We start from the raw sequence: 22,907 nt of genomic DNA, 5'->3' as shown, positions 1-22,907 counted from the left end.
CCAACTCTTCCTTCTCCTCTAAATGGCCGGGTGCAATCTATTATTTCTCATTGGAGCTTGCATGACAGCGGACACCGCCTGCTGCCAGCACACCTGCATGATGCATCCGCCCTCCTGAAGACCACCCACCTGCCTACTTCTCTCTCGTCACTCTGCCAGCAGTGTCCCATTAAAATAGGGAAAGTTGGCAAGTATGGATGGTGAGGTGTCACCCCCTCACTCAGGTTTCACCAGGGTGCTGTCCGCAACCCCATAGAGAAGCCACCGGTTCTAAATGCCAGGAATATTAAAAAAAAAATCCTCTAAAACTGAAATATCGGTATTGGATCTAAATGTTCTTTTTAAATGAGCAGACTGTATATATGGCAAATCTTTGTATATAATGGCAGTTTGTCACAAATGTAAAGATACACTTAGAACCCTTTTCATACTGGGGCATTTTTCAGGCGCTTTAGCGTTAAAAAAAAGCGTCTGTAAAGCGCTTGAAAGAAACCTCATCTGCAGTCCCAATATGAAATGCTTTAAGAGCCCTTTCACAATGTCAGCGCCAGAAAAACGCTCGCAATGTGCGCGCAGCACTTTTATACACACTGGAGGGGAAGTTACTGTTCTTGTGGCTATAACCTGTTCTCTCTAGTCAAAAAAGGTTTCATTCTTTTTAGATACCAGTCTCTAAAAGGTACAGTTAGAGGTGTCTGTTGCCAATTCCACAATCTATTGTGGTAACAGAACTATTTTGTTGCTACCTCTTGAATGCCTACTATTTATGTAAGAAAAACTTATTGCTTTCATAGAAAATCATTTGTTATGCCACAAATTATTTCTTTTTCTTTTCAGCTGGCAGACACGCCCAAAGCAGAAAGATATGAACGGATCTTGGATGCATTAAATGAAAATAAGACCATGTAAGCTGGATTTGTTTGTTTCCAGCCTCTTCTCTTTTGAACCGAAGAAGCCTTTTTTTATTTTTTATTTTTTGTTGCAGTGTTTAACTGAATATACAATTAGGGGTTTACGTTGGTGAGAATGGGGTTGTAGGATTCCCCCCCCCCCCCCTTTTTTTTTTTTTGTCTAATTATACAATGCATTAAGATAAAACTTTGCCTTTACAACTCTTTTTAATACCGCTTTAACGTGTATACAAACCTGAGAGCAATCGGCAGGAGAGCAGTGCCAAGCAGCACTGTTTGTGTTTATGGACACAGGCAGCCTGGCTCAGGATTGAGCCTGCAGTTGTGCCACAATAAAAAGCGGTTTCCTGTGGTGGCACACCGAAAAGAGAAGGCCAGGAACGTCAGCGGGGGACCCGAGAAAAGGATTTGGGCCAGTAAGTAACTTTTTATTAAAATAAGTAAATATATCTATCTGAGGCCAAGCAGCTTCCCAATCACATGACCACCGTGATTGGTGCTCTGTGGTCACAAGATCTGAAGCCTGTTGCACTGGCTCCCTATCAGAAGTCATGACTGAGAGCTGTCAGATGGCTCTATCAGTGTTCTAGAATCGCTCTTCCAGCACACAATCTCTGACCACCCTGGGCACATATGTGCGGTGCCAGGACATTAAGGGGATTGTAAAGTGAATTTTTTATTTTTTTTTTAAAATAACAAACATGTTATACTTGCCTCCACTGTGCAGCTCGTTTTGCACAGAGTGGCCCCAAACTTGCTCTTCTGGGGTCCCTCTGCGGCTGTGTCGGCTTCCTCCCGCAGGCGCTTCTCACGTTCATGCAAGCTCCCTCGCATGGTGAGAAGCATCTGCGGGCGCGCTCCCGTGATGCAGCCGTCGGCTATAGCCGCTCGCTGTATCACACGGCCGGCGCTCCACGTCAGTGGATGTGATTGACAGCAGCGCGAGCCAATGGCTGCGCTGCTTTCCATCCATCCACTCCAGCCAATCAACGGTCAGGCTGAACGGTGGCAAGGACGCAGGGGGAGGAGCGCACGACTTTTGAGGGGTGAGGTAAGTAAAATGGGTGGGCTGGGGGGGCGCAGGCACTGTCAGATGTTTTTTCACCTTAATGCATAGAATTTACCTTTAGAACCCCGTTAAATAACACTTTTCCTGACAATGCATGCAGTTATATGCCTTACATGGTTGGGAATTGATTTAAAGTATTGTCAGGTATTCTATATCCCTATCAGATAAATTTCACTTCTGCAGATTCAGTTTAAATATATTTTCTGCACAGGTTTATGTCTGGGAAAGAAATCAAGAAAAAGAAACATTTGTTTGGTCTCAGAATTCGGGTCCCTCCTGTTCCTCCAAATGCTGCTGTGAAACTGGAGAAAGAAGAGAGCACATCCCATGAATTCAAGATTAAAGGCAGGAAGTCCTCAAAGCTTCATCCGGTTACAAAGCAAGTAGTAGCGAAAGCCTTCAGCATTCACTTTTTTTCTGGTTATACTGACATCCCCGCTCCCAGTTCTCTAAGTAGAGATGGAGTGAGCTGTTCATGCAAATTGAAAGATGTAGCAACTGTCCTGGGACTACTTGTTAAAGTTCAGCATTCATTGTGCACTTTGACGTATAGAAGTACAATGAGAATGTTATACCCATAATGATGTAATGTATAAACTTCAGTACATAAAACATTTTTTACTTTATTAATTATACAACACTATTATAAATTATACAATAATGCTACTACTATGTCTGCTTCCAGGCAGTGCTCTACTTGGATAACGAAAGGCTGTGGAGCCAGACATTTAGGCAGGCCATAGATTTTTTTTTCAATTCCCCCACCCCATTAAACACAGTCAGTGTTGAGGGAAATATCTCCCACAGTGCCTTTTGTGTTCTGCCGTCACAGGGAGCCTTCCTGACTGGGAAAACACATTGATTACTGTTAGCAGCTATAGCCACTGGCAGTAACTGAATGCAAACAAACAAAAAAATTAAAACTGGCTGATCGTACTGAATTCATTTGATGGCTTGACTTCAGTACAACCAGCTTGCCCATACATGGATCGATTCTCAGCCATTCCCTGCTGAACAGGCTGAAATTCGATCCATCTATGGATGGCTTTAGTCTCTTGAATGCATTTTGTTTTTAAAGCCCCACTCTTATCACAATGTCTTGGCACATGTGAGACATTACACACACAATACCTATAGGGAAAGTGCAGGACCTAAACCTACCTTCCATTAGTAGCAATACAAATCATTCAACTGCCCGAATTTGTGCATTTTTTTTTTTTTTTTTTTTTTGACTGAGATTCAGCCATAGCTTTGCATGATGGTGACTGCAAACTGCACCAAGTAGGGTAAATGTAAACCTGCACCTGTGGGTAGCAAATGATGGATAACAAACAACCTATGAACTAGAAGTTGTATACAACATTGTGGCTTATGTCATGTCTCGTTCGTTCTAGAGAGGAAAATAATGGAGAAGTCAAGAAGAGGAAGCCAGTGGGTCGCCCACCAGGTTCACATAGAAGAAAGATCTTACAAAATGACTCTCTTGATTCTTCATCGGTAATCATGAATCTGTTGTACAGGTTTTTATTTTTTTTTTGTTTTTTTATTTTTTGTTTCGTTTTTTTAGGTGGTTACAGAGCAAAGATACTTATATTTTGTTACTCAGGTTTGAAGCCTACCACCTATGTCTTGTAACACAACCTATACTTCATATTTATATGTACGCTAGTGTTTTGGCTTTTCCTTATTGGATTCGCAGAAGTAATAGTCAAAAATACGGCCAGCTTCTGGAAGTAAGTAAAAAATTTTACAGTCCACGCCTGTGTCGGATCAAATCCCTGTAGCTTAATCTCCTAAACATACCCTGTCAGGAGGGATGTTTAGGAGCATTCTAATTGGTTGATGCCATCACATGGGCGGTGCCGACCAATCAGAACCCGCGTAGCCCATCCTCAGTGGGGTAGAAGAGAGAAAACTGAGAGTTTTTCTAAGCACTGGAGCCATGAGGCTGCTATACTTGGATTCAGAACGGGGGATTGCTGCCATGCGGGACAGGGGAGGGTGAGGAGGGGGTCCTGTGTAAGTTCACCTTACAGATTTTTCTGTAAAGGTGAACCTACTCTAAGGTTAAAAAATGTTTGGGTAGTATTATTACCACCCTGCCCTCCTCCATATACTCACCTGAGCCCTTGCTCAATCCAGCGTTTTGCCTGTATGTAGTGGCTCTCCTTGCTTTCACAGGCTTTACTGAAGCCATAGTAGCCGTTGGCTCTTGCCAGTGTCAGTCAAACCCTATGACAAATGAACCAGGGAATGAGCAGCACTGTCTGTGGCTCGGGATTGTGCCCGCAGGTGTGCCACAATAGGAACTGGCTTTCTGTGGTGGGGCACGGAGAAGAGGCAGGAATGTCGGCGGGGGACCCAAGAAAAGGAGGTTTGGGGCCATCTGCAATACCATTGCAGAGCAGGTGAGTATGACATGTTTATCACCATATATAGCCTTTACAACCACTTTAAACTGGTTTTCAGTTCAATAGAATTACACAGAGCAGGCAAGCATAACATGTTTGTAAGGTTTATCCTCGTGTTTTTTATTTTTTTATTTTGTTTTGTTTTTTCGCGGCTCAATAGCTAAAATTCTGTATGGAGATTGACCATGAAACCGTTTCAGCTATGCTTTTTTTTAGTGAACCAATAATGCGCTGTAAATTTTGTTTCACGGTTTAACGTGTAATAAATACTTATTTGTAGAATTAAAGAAGCTGTATAAATAATGACAAAAATAGACCTGTGTTGGTTAAAATGTATAAATTGTAAAATTGACCCAAAAGCCATTAGTTTCCTTTTTAAAGTAAAAGTAGAACTAAATGGATTTGTTTTCATTTTTGGATAGCGTTAAGGCGGTTTATAAACCCGGATTTTTTTTTTTTTGTCTGTATCCTATTGGAGATCCCAGATTTTGAGACTTTCATATTTTGGTGATGATGAACATGACAAGGGGCATAGAGACCACCCCCCCTTTCTACTATTGAAAACTAAGTTTTTTTGCCTTTTAGTTACACTTTTTTACTCTGTTACTTGAAATGTGAGTAACCTTTTAATACTTCATCCTTTTGTTAGAAAATGGAAACTGATTCAGTGTTGGAGAAGAACTCTACATTGGAGTCATCTGATATAAAGTAAGAATCATTTTTGTTTCCTTTTTATTTGTTCTTGCCAAGAATGCTCTTACATTCTTAGTTTTATTTTATTGTGTGTTGCAGTAAAACAGAGGTCACCACTATCCCTGGTAATACTGATGTGGAGTCCAATGGGGCTGCAAGTTCAAAGGAAACTACCTCAACCACCCTTTCCAGGTATGTGGACATCCATTATTATATCATGCTGATTTTCATAAGTACTCCTGTATGAAACCAGTTTTGTTGCCCTAGCTATGAGTCCAAATTATTGTGAGTTTAATTGAGTGGTGTCTATAAAAAAAGCAACACTTTTTAGGTCCTGTTTTACACCAGTGTGGTTTAGGTGTGATACATAAAAATCCTGCTTGTCATATATTGATGCACTTTAACCACTTCAGCTCCGGACCAATAAATACCTTAAGGACCAGAGGTCTTTTTGCAATTTCGCACTGCGCTGCTTTAACTGGTAATTGCGCGGTCATGCAATATTGCACCCAAACGAAATTTGCGTCCTTTTCTTCCCACAAATAGAGCTTTCTTTTGATGGTATTTGATTGCCTCTGCGATTTTTTTTTTTTTTTTTTTTTTTTTTTTTTTTTTTTTTTTTTTTTTTTTTTTGCGATATAAATGGAAAAAGAGCGAAAATTTTGAAAAAAAAAGATATTTTCTTCTTTTTGTTATAAGAAAAATCGAATAAACTAAATTTTAGTCATACATTGAGGGCAAAATTTATTCAGCCACATGTCTTTAGTAAAAAAAATGTCAATAAGCGTATATTTTTTGGTTTGCGCAAAAGTTATAGCGTCTACAAACTAGAGTACATTTTCTGGAATTTACACAGCTTTTAATTTATGACTGCCGATCTCATTTCTTGAGGTGCTAAAATGGCAGGGCAGTACAAATCCCCCCCCCAAATTACCCCATTTTGGAAAGTAGACACCCCAAGGAAATTGCTGATGGGTATGTTGAGCCCATTGAATATTTATTTTTTTTGTCCTAAGGGATTGAATAATGACAAAAAAAAAAAAAAATTTTTTTTTTACAAAAAGTTGTCACTAAATGATATATTGCTCACACATGCCATGGTTATATGTGGAATTGCACCCCAAAATATATTCCGCTACTTCTCCCGAGTATGGGGATACCACATGTGTGGGACTTTTTGGGAGTCTAGTCGCGCACGGCACCCCGAAAACCAATCACTACCTTCAGGATTTCTAAGGGTGCAAATTTTTGATTTAACTCCTCACTACCTATCACAGTTTCGAAGGCCATAAAATGCCAAAATAGCACAAAACCCCCCAAAATGACCCCATTTTGGAAAGTAGACACCCCAAGCTATTTACTGAGAGGCATGTTGAGTCCATGGAATATTTTATATTTTGCCACAAGTTGCGGGAATATTACAAACTTTTTTTTTTTGCACCAAGTTGTCACTAAATGATATATTGCTCACACATGCTATGGGCATATGTGAAATGACACCCCAAAATACATTCTGCTGCTTCTCCTGAGTACGGGGATACCACATGTGTGGGACTTTTTGGGAGTCTAGTCGCGCACGGCACCCCGAAAACCAATCACCACCTTCAGGATTTCTAAGGGTGCAAATTTTTGATTTAACTCCTCACTACCTATCACAGTTTCGAAGGCCATAAAATGCCAAAATAGCACAAAACCCCCCAAATGACCCCATTTTGGAAAGTAGACACCCCAAGCTATTTACTGAGAGGCATGTTGAGTCCATGGAATATTTTATATTTTGCCAAAAGTTGCGGGAATATTACAAACTTTTTTTTTTTGCACAAAGTTGTCACTAAATGATATATTGCTCACACATGCTATGGGCAGAAGTCAAATTACACCCCAAAATAAATTCTGCTGCTTCTCCCGAGTACGGGGATACCACATGTGGGGGACTTTTTGGGAGCCTAGCCACGTACGGGACCCCGAAAACCAAGCACTGCCTTCCGGATTTGAATATAAAATGCTACCAAAAAACCTGTTAGCGATGGCAGGGATCAGGCCTGACTCTGCGATCGCTGCAGTTATGTGTTTAGTGTTTTGTAAGTGACAGTGATCGATCGATACTGCACTTGGGTGGGCTGGGCAGAGGGGCAAAACGCAGGTGCCAGCAGGTATTTGGGCTGATCCCGCTAACAATGCGTTTTTTTGGAACCCTAAACTGCTGGGGACGCTAGTATAGATCTGATCAGATATTGATCTGTTCAGATTCTATACCACTACGGGAGGTGTATGCTTTGTGTGTGGGTGTTAGCGGTACTGGCACTAACCTAGCGCTGCCTGGGGCGACGCAGACCCTGACCCTAAAACCTAATTGATATCACCCGCCGGGTGATCAGGGGGTTAAACCTTTATTGGGTAATAAATGGTGGGTGCCCTGATGCTATAAAAAACAAACTAACCAGAGTCACCCGTAACACTTATACGGTGATCAGTGGTGAAAGGGTTAACTAGGAGCAATCAGGGGGTTCAAATTTTTATTAGGTAGTATATGGGGGTCCCTGGCGCTATATAAAAACCTGACGGGGAACCTAAATAACTAACTGGCTAACCAGCGTCACCAGTGACACTTATACTGTGATCGCTGGTGAAAGGGGGTGAAAGGGTTAACTAGCAGCAATCAGGGGGTTAAAACCATTATTGGGTAGTATATAGGGGTACCTAGCGCTATAAAAACCTGGCGGTGAACCTAAAAAAATAACTAGCTACCTAGCGACACTAGCGACACTGATGCAGCGATCAGAAAAACGATCGCTTAGTGACACTGGCAAAAGGGGGTGAAAGGGTTAACTAGCGGAAATCAGGGGGTTAAAACCATTATTGGGTAGTATATCGGGGTACCTAGCGCTATAAAAACCTGGCGGTGAACCTAAAAAAATAACTAGCTACCTAGCGACTGTAGCGACACTAATGCAGCGATCAGAAAAACGATCGCTTAGTGACACTGGCAAAAGGGGGTGAAAGGGTTAACTAGCGGCAATCAGGGGGTTAAAACCATTATTGGGTAGTATATCGGGGTACCTAGCGATATAAAAACCTGGCGGTGAACCTAAAAAAATAACTAGCTACCTAGCGACACATGCAGCGATCAGAAAAATGATCGCTTAGTGACACTGGCAAAAGGGGGTGAAAGGGTTAACTCTAGGGGCAATCAGGGGGTTAAATCTTTATTGGGGGGTGATAGGGGGCTACCCTGGACCTAACACTAACTGTCCTGACAGTTTTTACTGTCACAACTGACACTGAATGCATTGATCAGTAAAGAAATGATCAATGCAATCAGTGACACTGTGACTGGGGGGGGAGGGGGGGCGATCGGGGGGGGGGTTTGTGTGCCTGTGTGTACCTACATGTCAGTGTAGTGTTGGTGCACACTTACTTTCTGTCTTCTCCTCGTAGTCCGGTCAAAAAGACCGCCCCGAGGAGAATGACATCACTTCCTCCTTCCTGTGTAAACAATACACAGGGGAGGAAGCTTCTCATTGGCCAGGAGCGATCCAGAGGGGGTGGCCGAAAACCAACGGCCATCCCCTCATCACGGAGCGCTCCTGGACCGAATCGGACCGCCGTAACCAGCGGGAGGGGGTCCGATCGGACCCCCCACCCGCTGGAAGGCAATCGCGTAGATGTACGTGATTGTGCCTGCCTGTGCCATTGTGCTGACGTACATTGGCAATACGGCGGTCCTTAAGTGGTTAATGAACGCGCAACTCCACTTTAAAGCAAATTTAGATTAGTTCCTTCCTTATTGATTTGTTTACAGTGCGCTGTATTTAAAGAAATCTTGTGTAAAGCACAATGTTTATACCATCTGTGCTAATCGCAAACGAGATGATCGTCAGCCAGGGTTTTAATGGATAAGTTCACCTTTTGTAACATGTTACACCTGTGTCTGCAGAAGCCTGGCATTGTATCTGTGATCCATTGATTACGGATACAATGCTTTTCAGGCTGCAGTGTAAAAAAATAAAAGCACATTTTTAACCTGCCAAATCATGCAGAGTTTTATTTACCGTATATACTCGAGTATAAGCCGAGATTTTCAGCCTCTTTTTTGAGGCTGAAAGTGCCCCCCTCGGCTTATACTCGAGTCATCGCTGTCTGCCCGCTCGATCAGCGTGTCGAGCAGACAGACAGCGGCCATTCTATAATTCAAAAGCCGCGCCTCCGGCTCCGCCTTCGCCTGTGATAGGCGGAACACTGAATTTCCCAGCAGCCTGTGTTCCGCCTATCACGGACATCGTATCATCCTCGTACTACGGACGAGGATGATACGATGTACGTGATAGGCGGAACACAGGCTGCTGGGAAATTCAGTGTTCCGCCTATCACAGGCGAAGGCGGCGGCGCAGCTTTTGAATTTTACAATGGCCGCCGAGGCGCCGACGAAGAGGGCACGGGACGGAGGCAAGGCACGGCACGGCACGGGACGGAGGCAAGGCACGGCGGCGAGGCACGGAGGCAAGGAGGCAAGGCACGGGACGAAGGCTCGGGACACAGGTAGGCTGGACACACACACACACACACACACACACACACACACACACACACACACACACACACACACACACACACACACACACACACACACACACACACACACACGGATGGATACACACAGGGATGGATGGATGGAGACACACACACACAGGGATGGATGGATGGATGGATGGACACACACACACACACAGGGAGGGATGGATGGATGGATGGACACACACACACACAGGGATGGATGGACGGACACACAGGGATGGACGGACACACAGGGATGGACGGACACACAGGGATGGACGGACACACACACAGGGATGGACAGGCATGTCTTACCCTCGGCTTATACACGAGTCAATAAGTTTGCCAGTTTTTTTGGGGGTAAATTGGGGGCCTCGGCTTATATTCGGGTCGGCCTATACTCGAGTATATACGGTATATTATATATTTGGTCTTTTTACAAAAGCTGAACTTGGACTTTTCAAAAAAAAAAAATGCCTGGCCTATTCAGTAACTTTCAACCCCCCCCCCCATAAATACTGCTTACTCCTGCCTTTCCTGCAGTTCCTAATGGCCAGTAACGTCTGTATACCATTGTGATGAGCCAATGTGAGCGTGGGTGAAATTTGGCATGCAAGTGTTGACACCACCAAATTCTTTCAATCTCTTCACCATAAGTATTAACTGATACTTTTTGCCAAGTAAAGGCTTGATCCTGATTGATTTAATATGCATATCGTAAAAAAAATTTGAATTACTGCGCTGTCTTAAGGAAACTTGCTAAAGTGAATAATAAAAGTAAATAAAGCTGCTGCAACCAAAAATGTGAGACACGCACAAAATAAACAGATAAAGAACAAGGGTTATCTGTGCTGCCAAACATCAAATGAAAGCTGAATGTAGTGTTTTCAGCTAAAAAACTGTCTCCAAGTGACTCAATATGTAGATGAAAAATATTATCACCGTGAAAATAGTACTAAAACTGGAACAATGATAATAGAAAATGTCCAAAAAATCCCATTGGCTTTTGCCAAGTAAAAGTTTTGCAAGATGGGGCAAATTCTTCCAATAGAAGTTCCTTAGTGCTTTAATCAGATGACATCTCTATCACCCAAGAAAATAGTGTCAGGGTATAGCAGAAAAGATCATCCACCACTAAAAACACTGCCGCTTACCAGATAAGATCTCTTGTTTAGAGAGATCTCTATAGGCCTGTGGCTTTTGTTTTCCCCCCCAGCCTCGGGTCTCTAAGGGTAGTGTAAGGTACTCCCTGGTAGTCAGTTCGGGTTGTCCTCGGTGGATTAGCACTCATTCAATCCCCATATAAAGGCAAGAAAAAGTACCTCCATAGTGTATCACTTAAAACATTTATTAAAATAAGTTGTATATAAAAAGCGTCTCAAGTATTTTCAAGCCAGCCGGCTCTCGATCGCTGCCCGTCGCTTCTGGGACTAGTATGGTAAATGGTGATGTCAGCACGCCGCTCTTCCCTACTCCGTTTTGTCACAGATGGCGTCTTCCAGGGGCATGGGCGGCGTGCTGATTCACCGCCATATATAACACAAACTAAAGGGAATGCCTCTCTGAGTTCCTGGAGCTCCTCCTGGATCCGCCATATTAGAAAAGGGCACATGCCCATATACAATATAGGAAACGCTATCGATATTAAAGACAGCCCTTATCTAAATAGCATTCCAGTACATGATCACTGCTAGATGGAATTAACCATTATAAGAGAATAGCCATCTTTAAACCTCTTAGCACATCACACTCACCATATATACCACTCCTTAAAAGAATATAGACAAATGTGCATTTATGACGTTTCTCCCCATCAAAAGAAAGGAGATGAAGAAACAAATAACCCAGCGGTGATTAAATGCCACCAAAAGAAAGCTCTATTTGTGTGAAAAAAAAAGACAAATTTCATTTGGGTACAGTGTTGCACGACTGAGTAATTGTCATTCAAAGTGTTAGAGCACCAAAAGCTGAAAATTGGTCTGGTTAGGAAGGGGGTTTAAGTGCCCAGTAGTCAAATGGTTAATAATCTCATTCTATTTCTTTGTAATTCAAAACCCCCAAAAAAGTGATACTTTAAATTAACCACTTCCGGACCTCCCACTGTATATAAACGTCCGCACTTTAAAGATGATATCTCGGTAATGGCGGCAGCTGCTGCCATAACCGAGACATTCATCTCTTTAGTGGGCGTTCCGGTTTACAATAATGGTGGTCTCGGCAGGAGAGGGCCCCGCACGCCCTCTGCCGCTTACCAAAGCCGTCGGTAGTGGCAGAGGTGATCGGGTCCTCTTCCTAGCTGGGTATGGATATATGTGAGGGTAAGATGGCCCCCCACCCTTCTCCATACCATAGCAGGGTGGAGGCGATGTCAAAATGTCACTTCCGCTCCTTTTTATTTATTTTTATTTTTTTTTAATTGCATTTAAGTCCAAATATGAGATCTGAGGTCTTTTTGACCCCAGATCTCATGTTTAAGAGGACCTGTCATGGTTTGACACAATTATTATTTTTTTTTTTTCCAACCGTTTTTAAAATCAATAAAATAAAGTAAATCTACTATCAACAGCCGGCTGGGAGACAAGCTGGATAATATAGATCCTTGTAGTCTCCCCAGCCTGGCCATCGAGCATGAGCTACGCGCTGGGTCGGCCACGACATGCTCCTGCTCCAGGGGTGGCCGGCGAGCTATGTACTCCGGAGCACGCATGACTAGGCTACTGCTGTCTGTGTCAGGGTGCCACCAGCCACCCCTACTGCTCAGGAGATGAGTCTGTGGTGGAATGCATCCTGCAATCCCAACAGGAAGGGCAAGTATGGCTCTCCCTGCCTCGGCAGGATAGAGCAGCTGGACATTCCCTGGGAGGTCGACTAGGGGGGGTCTCTCTCACTCTCCCTTTCCTCTCCTTATCCCTCATTCCTTCCTCTCCATGCTGGGGCCGCTGTGTGACTGGGCATGAGGTGCGGTATATGTACCTAGGCCGGGGGTCCTCCTGGGGGGGGGTGGAATCGACTCCGAGCTTTGGCTGAGCTGGCTGTTGGGTTCCGTTTTTGTTTTTCTGCCCCTTTTTTTACTGTGCTGTGAGGTGCCTGAGTAAATTTACCTCAGGGGAGGCTGCCGCCATTTTCCTGTAGTCTTATGCAGGGTATTGCTTTTAGCCATTTTCTTAATGATTTTTGTACTAAGGTTGGCTGGCGGCCATTTTCTTGTAGGCTCAGCATGTTACCTCTAGTGCTGGGTCTGTGTACCTCAGAACAGTGCGGTTTTCATTTTGAGCACTTTGTGACTGAAACAGGGCAGAGCGGTCAGCGACAGCACTTGGTCGGGTGGTGAGTCTTGTGGAGGGGCCCCTCAGTCTGTGAGCAGCTAGGAGGGTGGGATTTGTGTACCTTGCCTTAAGTCCCTAAGTTGTGGCAGGCAAGTGAGGGTCAGCATGGCATCAGAAGATGGCGCTTCTTCCCCAGACATCCATGCTATTGCAACCGCCTCACCTGCAAAAAATGCGGTGCTTATGGACGCTTTGTTGGCAGTCCTGGAGACCTTTGTTGCCAGGCTGGAAGTGGCGGGGGGCGCAAGGGGGCTAAACGACCCCCCTGCCCCCCATCTTCTGGGTAGAGGTCTGATTCAGACTTGGATCCCGTGGTGACTGGCGACCCCTGTTCTGACATGTCAGAGGATGCAGACCAGGACCGTTCGGACAGTGAGAATGACTCTGTCTGGGTTAGCACAGGAAAGGTGCTAGTAGGAGCCTTTATCACTATGGTGCAGGATACCCTGAAAATAAAGGATGCAGCAGGAACCTCTGCTGAGGTAGCAGCCTCAAGAAGAATGGCGGTGCGTTACCCCTTTGAGGAGAGCCTCCTGAAAAAATAGACAGCTCCAGTCGTTGACACCCCTGTATCCAGGTTAAATAAAGTAACCACGATTCTGGTAGAAGGGACTCCTGCCTTCAAGGATCCTGCTGACAGGAGGGCTGAAGCAATGACCCGGTCCATGTCAGCGTTACGACCTGTGCTGGCCACGTCCTTGGTGTCGCAGGCGCTTACTGAATGGGCAAAGCTGTTGCACCGTGAATTGAGAGAAGCAACAGTCTCCCCCGGTCTGCGTAGTGCTGGCAGACCAGTTGGTGCATCACCTCAAGTATGTCTGTGATGCGGCCTTGGATATGGTCCCCCTGCTTTCTAGAGCATCAATATCAGCAGTGGTGCTATGGCGCCTGATTTGGCTGAAATGCTGGTCTGCGGACCAGGCATCTAAAGCTCTGGCGGATTTGCCCTTTCAAGGTGAGGCTTTTTGGAGTTTCGCTGTATGACCTTATTAAAAATGTTACCTGTGGGAAGAGCAAGGAGCCACGCCGTAGGCAAGGGCCCACTTTTTCTGCTCAGAAACCGCTTTTTCGCCCGCCCGGGTCGGCAGATAAGCATTCCTAGTCCGACAAGGCGCCTGCTGAAGGACAAAAGCGTACTTGGTTCCGCAAGCCAAACAAGTCTGAACAAAAATGTTACTGCGTGAAGGTTTGCCTCGCCCAACTCTCGGGTGGGGGGTCGCCTTTGAGAGTTTGCAGCCCAGTGGACCTCTCTACTGTCCGACCATTGGGATTACAAGAGTTTTTCTTGTCCACCAAACAGTTTTTTTCTCTCTCCAACCTATTTCTACTTCAGGCTCATCGTGAAGCCCTGTTCGGGTTAGTATGGGACCTGCTACTGCGCAGTGTGATAGTACCTGTACCGACACTGGAAAGGTTTCAGGGATTCTACTCCAATCTGTAGTCCCCAAAAAGGAAGGGGTACGTCCAATCCTGGACCTGAAGGCCCTCAACTTTGTGAAAGTGCAGATTCAGGATGGAATCGTTTGCTCAGTGGTTGCTGCACTCCATCAGGGGAACTTCCTGGCGTCCCTGGATATCCAGGACGTGTATTTACATGTACCCATTGCCTCAGGCATCAGGTTTCTGCGATTTGCTTTCAGGGAAGAGCACTATCAGTTTGGCTCTCCGTTTTGGCCTGGCGTCAGCACCCCGAGTCTTTACTAAAGTATTGGCACCAATTCTGGCGCTGTTAAGGCAATGTGGGATCGCAATCGTGGGTTACCTAGATGACCTCCTTCTGAGAGTAACTTCCGCCTCAGAATTGGGGGAGGATGTAGCGATCACTATGCAGACTCTCCGGGAGTTTGGTTGGCTGATGAACCTAAAGAAGTCTGGTGCCGACAATGCCTGGAGTACCTGGGCTTGCTGTTGGACTCCTCAGAACGAGAGTTTTTTTCTCCATTCAGACAAGCTGCAGACTGTTCAAGCTACGGGGAAGTTGTTGATGAACCGCTGGTGGTCGTCGCTGCACTTCTGCATGCACATTCTGGGCCTCGTGGTAGCCATTTTCGAGGCGGTACTGTACACACAATTTCACACTCGAGTCTTGCAGAAGATTTTGTCAAAATGGAACAAATCTCTATTATCCCTGGATTGTCAATTCGGGTGAGCCAGTTAGTCAGGGATTCCCTTCTCTGGTGGATGAGGTCTCCGGCCCTTCGGTATGGGAGATCGTTCCTTCCTTTCAATTGGACGGTGATCACAAGGTCACCAGCCTGACTGGTTGGGGGGGGGTGGCGGCCTAGTGGGAGTACAGTCGGCCCAAGGCCTTTGGTTGGGGGGGGGAGAATCCCAACTGCCGATCATTGTGCTCAAGCTTTGCCTCTCCACATGGTCAATGAGGCTACAAGGGCATCTGATCAGGATCCAGTCAGACAAAGCCACAGCGGTGGCGTTCGTCAACCATCAAGGAGGAACAAGGAGCTCAGCTGCAGCACGGGAGGTCGCTCATATCCTCCAGTGAGCAGAGCGGCACGTGCCGGCCGTATATATCCCGGGTGCAGAAAACTGGCAGGCGGACTACCTAAGTCGTCAGATGCTGGACCCAGGGGTATGGTCATTGCATCCAGAGGTATTCAGGCTCCTTTGCCTAAGGTGGGGCACACCAGATGTGGAGCCCTTGGCCTCTCTGCTCAATCGGAAGGTGCAGAGGTTTGTGTCCAAGATAAGAGACCCCTGGGCGGATGCGTCAGACGCCTTGGTGTGTCCATGGGGGCATTATCAGCTGATTTATGCCTACACCCCACCCCCACTCAAGCTTCTACCACGTCTGCTGCGCAAAGTGGAGTCCTAGGGGATTCCAGTAATTTGGATTGCCCCAGATTGGCCTCAACGTCCTTGGTACGCTGACCTATTACGACTGGTGGCGAATGTTCCTTGACGGCTACCGCTGCGAGAGGACCTTCTAGCGCAAGGTCCGATACTTCATCCTGCTTTACCATCGCTGGTTTTAACGGCATGGCTGTTGAAAACCAGGTGCTATGTCAGACTTGGTAATTTCCACTATGCTGAGGGCACGGAAGTCGTCTTCTCTGAAGATTTACAATCGTACATGGAAGGCTTACATCTCCATGTGTGAAGAGCTGTGGTTGCTTCCGCGCACTTATTCAGTTTCCAGGATCCTGCTGTTTTTGCAGTGAGTGTATCAGAAACTTGCCTTAAGCACCATCAAGGGATCGATATCAGCCTTGGCTGTCTTTCCAATGCCCCTTGGCGACTCACTCATTGGTGAGTACCTTTGTGCAAGGGTTTCGACCACTGCTACCTCCGTGGGATCTGAGTCTGGTGCTATCGGCGCTTCAGAAACTGCAGTTTGAGAACATTGGAGAGATTCCCTTGTTAACACTGTCGTTATTCTAGTAGCTATTACATCTGCCAGGAGGGTTTCTGAGTTGGCGGCCTTGTCATGCAAGTCTCCCTACCTGGTCATCCACAAGGATAAGGCGGTTCTACGTCCGCAGCCCTCTTTCGTTCCAATGGTGTTTTCGGCATTCCATCTAAATGAGGACATTGTGTTACCTTCCATATGTCCTAAGCTGAAACACCCTAAAGAAGTTGCCTTACATTCCCTGGACATGGTCTGGGCTTTACGGGTGTATCGCTCTGCTACGGCTCCCTTCCGGAAGTCAGACTCTGTGTCGGTGGCTGGTCCGAAAAAAAAAAAAAAACCTGGGCGGTCTCATCTTCCACCATTTCTTGGTGGATCTGACAGATCGTGGTTCAGGCCTATGCCTTATTTTCCTGTCACGGCTCATTCCACCAGAGCAATTGGGACCTTCCAGGGCTTTCCGACATCAGGCGTCTATCTCCCAGGTGTGTAAGGCGGCGAGTTGGTCCTCAGTTCACACTTTCACTAAATTCTACAAAGTTGACGTAAGTCCATCTTCGGTTGCTTGCTTTGGCCACCAGGTTTTGCAGGCAGCTGTATAAGGTTGAAATTATACTTTATTTAGGTTACTAGTTTGTTGTAAACGCATCTTTTGATGCACAAGTTGGCCGCTGGTTTTGATGGCAGCCGTTTAAGACAGTGACTCCTCTGAGGTGTTCCCTTTGTTGTAGGTAAAGTTATGCTTTGCTGTTTCCATCCCTCGTTTTTTTACGCTGCTTGGGGACATCCATAAGGTCAAGAATTAAAGGAGTTGTGTCCGCCAATGAACGAAAGAGAAAATGGGATTTTTGTACCCATCGTAACATCCTTTTCTCTGAAGTTCATTGACGAACGCAGCACCCACCTCCTATTTGTTTATACTGCTTTTTGATGAACTGAGCTGCAGGAAGCAGGGTGAGGGGTTATAGCCAGAGGGACCGCCCTCTGGGCGGTGCTGTGCAGTCTTGCTGTTTTTACATTTGTTGCACGTTCTGCCTAGTCCTCTCCTGAAGGTGGCGTGATAACCCCAAGGTCAAGAATTAAAGGCGCTGTGTCCGTCAATGAACTTCAGAGAAAAGGATTTTACGGTGACAAAAATCCTTTTCACTTTTTTTAATAAAAAAAAAAAATTATTTTCCATCAATTTCGATTTCTTTTTGTAACAGTTGTCCATTTGCGTTTGGATGACTTCACAAGCATCTTTTATCACAGAATGGTATGTCCTACACTGTGCAGACTGCTGGATCCTGTACAGTCTTCACTGCAGGATTGCACCACCCTCTTTCTTTGTCTGAACCTCTGGTAGACGGAGGTAATAGATTTGGGTCTCCAGGATGAATTCAGTAGAAAAAAAGCTCTCTGCAGGGACAGTTATTTTATTGCTTTCAGTGCTTGTAACATGATCTGTGAATAGGAAGAGAATTGTGTTGGCTATGTTATAGGCAAGGAAAGCCATGGGAGAACTATTCTCATTTGATTGGGGGGGGGGGGGGGGTACATTTTTCTATTGAAGTCAGCCTGAAAGCCCAAAGCTGTTTCACCCCCTGCATGCCTGGAAATCGGAGGCTGGAAGAGGATATGGCATTTCTGCAGTGAAGATTTCTACTTGATCCTGCAGTCTACAAGATGTGGGATATACATCATTGCAAGTTGATCACTAAATCTGTAAAGCTAAAAATGATTAATTTTAAGTTTGTTGCTGACATATCTGTGTGCAATACTGTAATGTGTGTGTTTTTTTTTTTTTTTAGTCCTCAGTCAGACTTGAGAAGAGTGACCCGCACAGGGAGGTCGTGGTCTACCATACCGCCGCCCAGGAAAAGGGGTCGTCATCCACGGAAAGCTCTCCAGGTTCACAATTCAGAGATGGGAAGAAATGATGAAAGCAAGGAGGATTCTCAGCTTGCTGCTGTCAACACAGATATAGTTAAAAATGTCACAGATCATGACTTACAGCTCCACCATTTGAAGAATTCCATTACCAACTACTTTGGTGCTGCTGGAAGGATAGCATGCGGGGAAAAGTACCGCATATTGGCTCGCCGAGTCACACTTGATGGAAAGGTTCAATATCTTGTGGAGTGGGATGGAGCCACAGCCTCTTGACCACTGTGCTGGACAGCTACTTGTTCTTCATATTCAGGTTCCGTGAAGTGAAAATAAGTTATTTTTGTTCACCCTGTTCACTGCCAAAGTGCCTGCAATACTTATGGTAGCAAATAGGTGCTGGAATAGAGAAAATAAGGGTTTATTTTTCATACAATACAAGCTTTTCCCAGTGATCATAAAAGACATTGCTTTAACCAAATATCTGCAGTAGTGCACATTTCTGACAATGGTATGACCTAACAGTATTTGTAACCAAGCATTAACGTTTTAGCGTAATATTTTTTTTCTGTTCATCCCCTTTGCTGCAAGGGAACTTCGGCACTGTCAATTTGCTGCTCTTCACAGAGAAATAAAATCTAAATAGGAAGTGGACCCTAAGCTTTAGACACATCTGTATAGTAAAATTAAGTCCTGCTTGTCCCTGCTCTGTAACACTGTTATCCTTGTGTGTTTACATTGTTTGTGGATTTGGTCCGGCCAAGGAATACCGTTCTAGCAGACTGCATAAGATGCTATACTGCATACGTTTTTGACAATGCTGGTCTTGGTCCGTATGGAATGAGTGGGGTGGATCTCTAGCTGTTGCTTTATGGAGGGGTCTCAAGCAGGGGTTCACTTCTGGAAGAAACAAAACAAGCTTCTAAACACTTCATTATCCCCAGACCATGTTAAGTAATTTGTAAAGATTGAACTGATTTACCTACTGAAAAGTATGTGCTTGGCTATTGTCTTTTGTGGAAGCAGATGGTTTAATAATGGCTGTTATCTCAACAAAGTGCATGCAGCTCTAATTCTAACTGGTTGAATTTGAGGACATGAGCTTGATTATATTGAAATGTAGTTCCTACTTTTCTAGTAGTTTGGAAAAACAGTCATGTGCCTAATTTTAACCAGTATCTATACATGGGTGGCAAACATTGCTACTGACAGCCTGGTAATACTCGAGGTATTTTCTACTGCCAAAAAAGCCAGTAATCCAGCATTCCAGTATTCTTTCCTATTGAATAGGCTTCTCTTATTGTTTGTGACGTTCTAGCTCTTACCGCCATCTTAAGGATGAAAGCCTTCCTTTTATTGTTTTGTACTGTACTGCTTGTCAGCAGCATAGGGTGTAAATGGCATAAAAATTGAAGCAAAAGTGGACCTTTGTCTTACAGTACCAATCCGTTTATTTTTTTGTTTTAAGAAACTAGAATAAGGGATCTGGTAAGTCACTATCCACAACAGATTCACTTAAATTCTGTTTATACTTGTATTCATACTTTTTTTCAGCTAAGTTCTATTCAACAGCTGCTTAAAGGGAGCCTGGAACATAAGGCAAAAGGACATACCATAATACTCTGTTCTCAGCACTTGTCAGTAGCAGTGTACCTCTGCTCAGTGCTCTTTTTAACCCTTCTGTATACTTACTGGCATTTTCCATTTAAATGTTCCTTTTGCATAGATCGTGTTGGCTATGCTCTGTTCAGTCTTTAGGAATGAAACTTGATTTAATAAAAATATTGTAGCAAATGGAGTGCTCGTGTAGAAGAGCCTAAAAAAGCCTGCAGGGTGCAAACAATTTTAGGCCTATTGCAGAATTACTTTTCGTTAAACTGGTAGCCAGTGGGTTGTGTCTCGCATATCATTTTCGTGAGCAATTTTGTTTTTAATTTGTATTAAAGTGATTTTAAAGGCTTTTTTTTTTTAAAGTAACATGTCATGCTTGCTTCCACTGTGCAGTTCATTTTGCACAGTGTGGCCCTGATCATCCTCTTCTGGGGTCCCCCGGCAGCACTCCCTGCATCGTACAACCTCCTAGGAGACGTGCTCTCTCAGGGGGCTTTCCTTTCTGGCGGGCTCCCAAGCCCAACATTTGCATCCATAGATGAAGAATGCAGGACTTGGGCAGCAACAGGAGCCAATGCACTGCTATCAATCTATTCCATCAAAAGCAGAGAACCCTAGGCAGAGAGGTACAGAGCGTCTCTGCCAAAGGATTGGGGGGGGGGGGGGGGGGGTCACTGTCAGAAGTTTTTCTTCACCTAATACATCCTATGCAAAAAACACGAGGGTTTACAACTTTTTTAATGCAAACATGACATCTGCCAAGCTCAATTTTAACTTGAAAGTAGTAATAAAGCCCAAATCCAGTTTTTGAATAAACACATTTAGCATCCCATGCCTGTAGCAGTCGTATGCATGTGGAGAAATTAAAAAAAAAAAAGGATCTGTGTGGCGCTTGTCTTTCACCTCATCATGTTATGGAGGTCGGTGAAGAGTATGGACAGTCACAGCATGGTCCTATTTGAATCCCGGTGATCAAAAACAAGGTATAAACATCTCATATAATTTAGGTTTTCTGGTTTAATTAGTAATAGATCGAGGTTCCAAAAACCGAAAGCAAATCATTGTCATATTTAGTCATCTAAATGGCTCTACCGTTACATTATGGGAGAAAATATTTAGATCAGATTTCTTTAAAGTATCACTGGTGCTGTTCCTTACTTTACCCTCATGTACTCTATTTTGGCCAACACTATTGCCTTTCAGCGGTGTATTTAAGAAGTCTTTATCTTTTGTAAATGTGCCTGTGTAGGTAGATAGCCTTGTGGTGGTGTGTGTGTGTTTTTTTTTTTTTTTTTTTTTTTTTTTTTTTTTTACATTTCTTTACAAATATGATCTATGCAATAATTTTACTTTTTAATGAGGGCAGTTGAAAATGTGTCAGAATATTTGTAGTATTTAACCACTTCCCGACTGGCTCAGGCCGATATAAGTGGCACGGGTGCAGAAAATCACGTATGGGTATGTCGGCCCTTTAAGAGCTTCTAGAGGGGGCCCACAAGGATTTGTGTGTAAACATGCAAGTCCCTGTGCTGTCAGGTGAGAGGAGACATATCGTTTGTTCCTAGTAAAAAGGAACAAAGATGTCTCCTCTCTTGCTCAGTCCTATCCCCATACAGTTAGAACACACTGAGGAACACATTTAACCCCTTGATCGTCCCCCTAGTGTTACCCCTTCCCTACCAATGACATTTAGACAGTAATCAGTGCATTTTTATAGCCCTCATCATTGTATAAATTTGAAGAGTCTGATCTGTCCGCCGCAGTGTTGCAATCCTGATAAAAATCGCAGATCACCGCCATTACTAGTATAAAAAAAACTACATAAATCTTTCCCATAGTTTGCAGACGCTATAACTTTTGCGCAAGCCAATCAATGTACGATTATTGCGATGTTTTTTTTTTTTTTGTTTTTTTTTTTATTTTTTTGTTTTTTTTTTTATTTTATTTTTTTTTTTACAAGAATATGTAGAATATATATTGGCCTAAACTGATGAAGAAATTCGTTTTTTTTTTTTTTTTTTTTTTTTTTTTTTAAACATTTTTGGGGATATTTATTATAGCAAAGAGTAAATATATATTTTTTGTTTTCAAAATTGTTGCTGTTTTTCTGTTTATAGCGCAAAAAATAAACTGCAGAGGTGATCAAATACCACCAAAAGAAAGCTCTATTTGTGGGGAAAAAATGGAGGCAAATTAAGTTAAATAGACGCAGTGCCAAATTGTAAAGTGCTCTGGTCAGGAAGGGGGTAAAATTTTCTGGGGCTGAAGTGGTTAACACTAGCGGGTGTTTTTTTTTTTTTTTTAACATCCTTGCCTTTCAGCCTGTTAATGCCCAAGTCATATTTGGAGGGCTGTATACAAGCAGCCGATCCCATTCAACATAAATGGGGGTGTCTTTCCACCTCCAAGGAAACCCAGGTGTGGTGCACAGCCTCTCCTAAACATGAATGACTGTCCTCCTGTACTCTGCTATACACCAGTGCGATCGTAAACAGAAGTATAGCATGTGGGTATATGCAAAAAAAAAATATTTTATTTTTTTGCTTACGTAAAATAGAATTTCTTCTAATTTTGCATGCTCCTGGACTCTACTCATGTTAACTATAGTACTAGTGTATAACTCAGTACAGCAGCACACAGCCATTCATGTCTATGGGGGGGGGGGTGACACTTGGGCTTCCCAGGTGGGAAAAAGCACCAATTCTTACCTTGAACAGGTTCAACTGCCCCTGTGCAAGAAGCCAAATTGGCCACCCTTTTCCTCTTCCCACTCTTAGAAATTCATGGTGCTGATTTAAAAAAAAAATGCACCCTCCACAACTTAAAGTGGATGTAAACCCAATGGCATCCTTTCTAAACTACTGCCATAGGGGTTATTTATAAGGCTATACATGCCTCCTGCATGTATCTTTACCTGTCAAATGTCTCCCCTCTGTCTGCTATGAGACCCGAAAAACTGCAGATTCTGTGGGTGGGTCTGTTTGGAGTTCGATGGGTGGAGTCCTGTCGTCAGACTCCCCGCCCACATCTTCACTCCCCTTGTCAATATGCATATTGTCCTGTGTGTTTCTTACACTGAACTTCTGCTATGATCACTAA

The 22,907-nt window shown here is 44.1% G+C and overlaps 1 protein-coding gene across 2 annotated transcripts in view; it reads left to right on the top strand.

Annotated features, from left to right (window-relative positions):
- The window catches only part of MTF2 (metal response element binding transcription factor 2), an 82,361-nt gene extending 62,370 nt beyond the window's left edge, over positions 1-19,991 (top strand). For both annotated transcript variants that reach the window (XM_077452905.1, XM_077452904.1), the window contains 6 exons: positions 838-905; positions 2,192-2,359; positions 3,375-3,477; positions 5,041-5,099; positions 5,184-5,276; positions 18,122-19,991. In XM_077452905.1, the coding sequence (XP_077309031.1) occupies positions 838-905; positions 2,192-2,359; positions 3,375-3,477; positions 5,041-5,099; positions 5,184-5,276; positions 18,122-18,476 (846 nt within the window). In that variant the 3' untranslated portion in view covers positions 18,477-19,991. The remainder of the gene's footprint in view (positions 1-837; positions 906-2,191; positions 2,360-3,374; positions 3,478-5,040; positions 5,100-5,183; positions 5,277-18,121) is intronic.
- The last annotated feature ends 2,916 nt before the right edge of the window (positions 19,992-22,907 follow it).

Source organism: Lithobates pipiens, unplaced genomic scaffold (assembly GCF_037356315.1).
Source record: "Lithobates pipiens isolate NorthernLeopardFrog02 unplaced genomic scaffold, aLitPip1_a1.2 Scaffold_23, whole genome shotgun sequence".
Lineage (NCBI taxonomy): Eukaryota > Metazoa > Chordata > Amphibia > Anura > Ranidae > Lithobates > Lithobates pipiens.
Note: the sequence above shows the minus strand (reverse complement) of the source record. Positions and strands in the feature narration are given on the sequence as shown.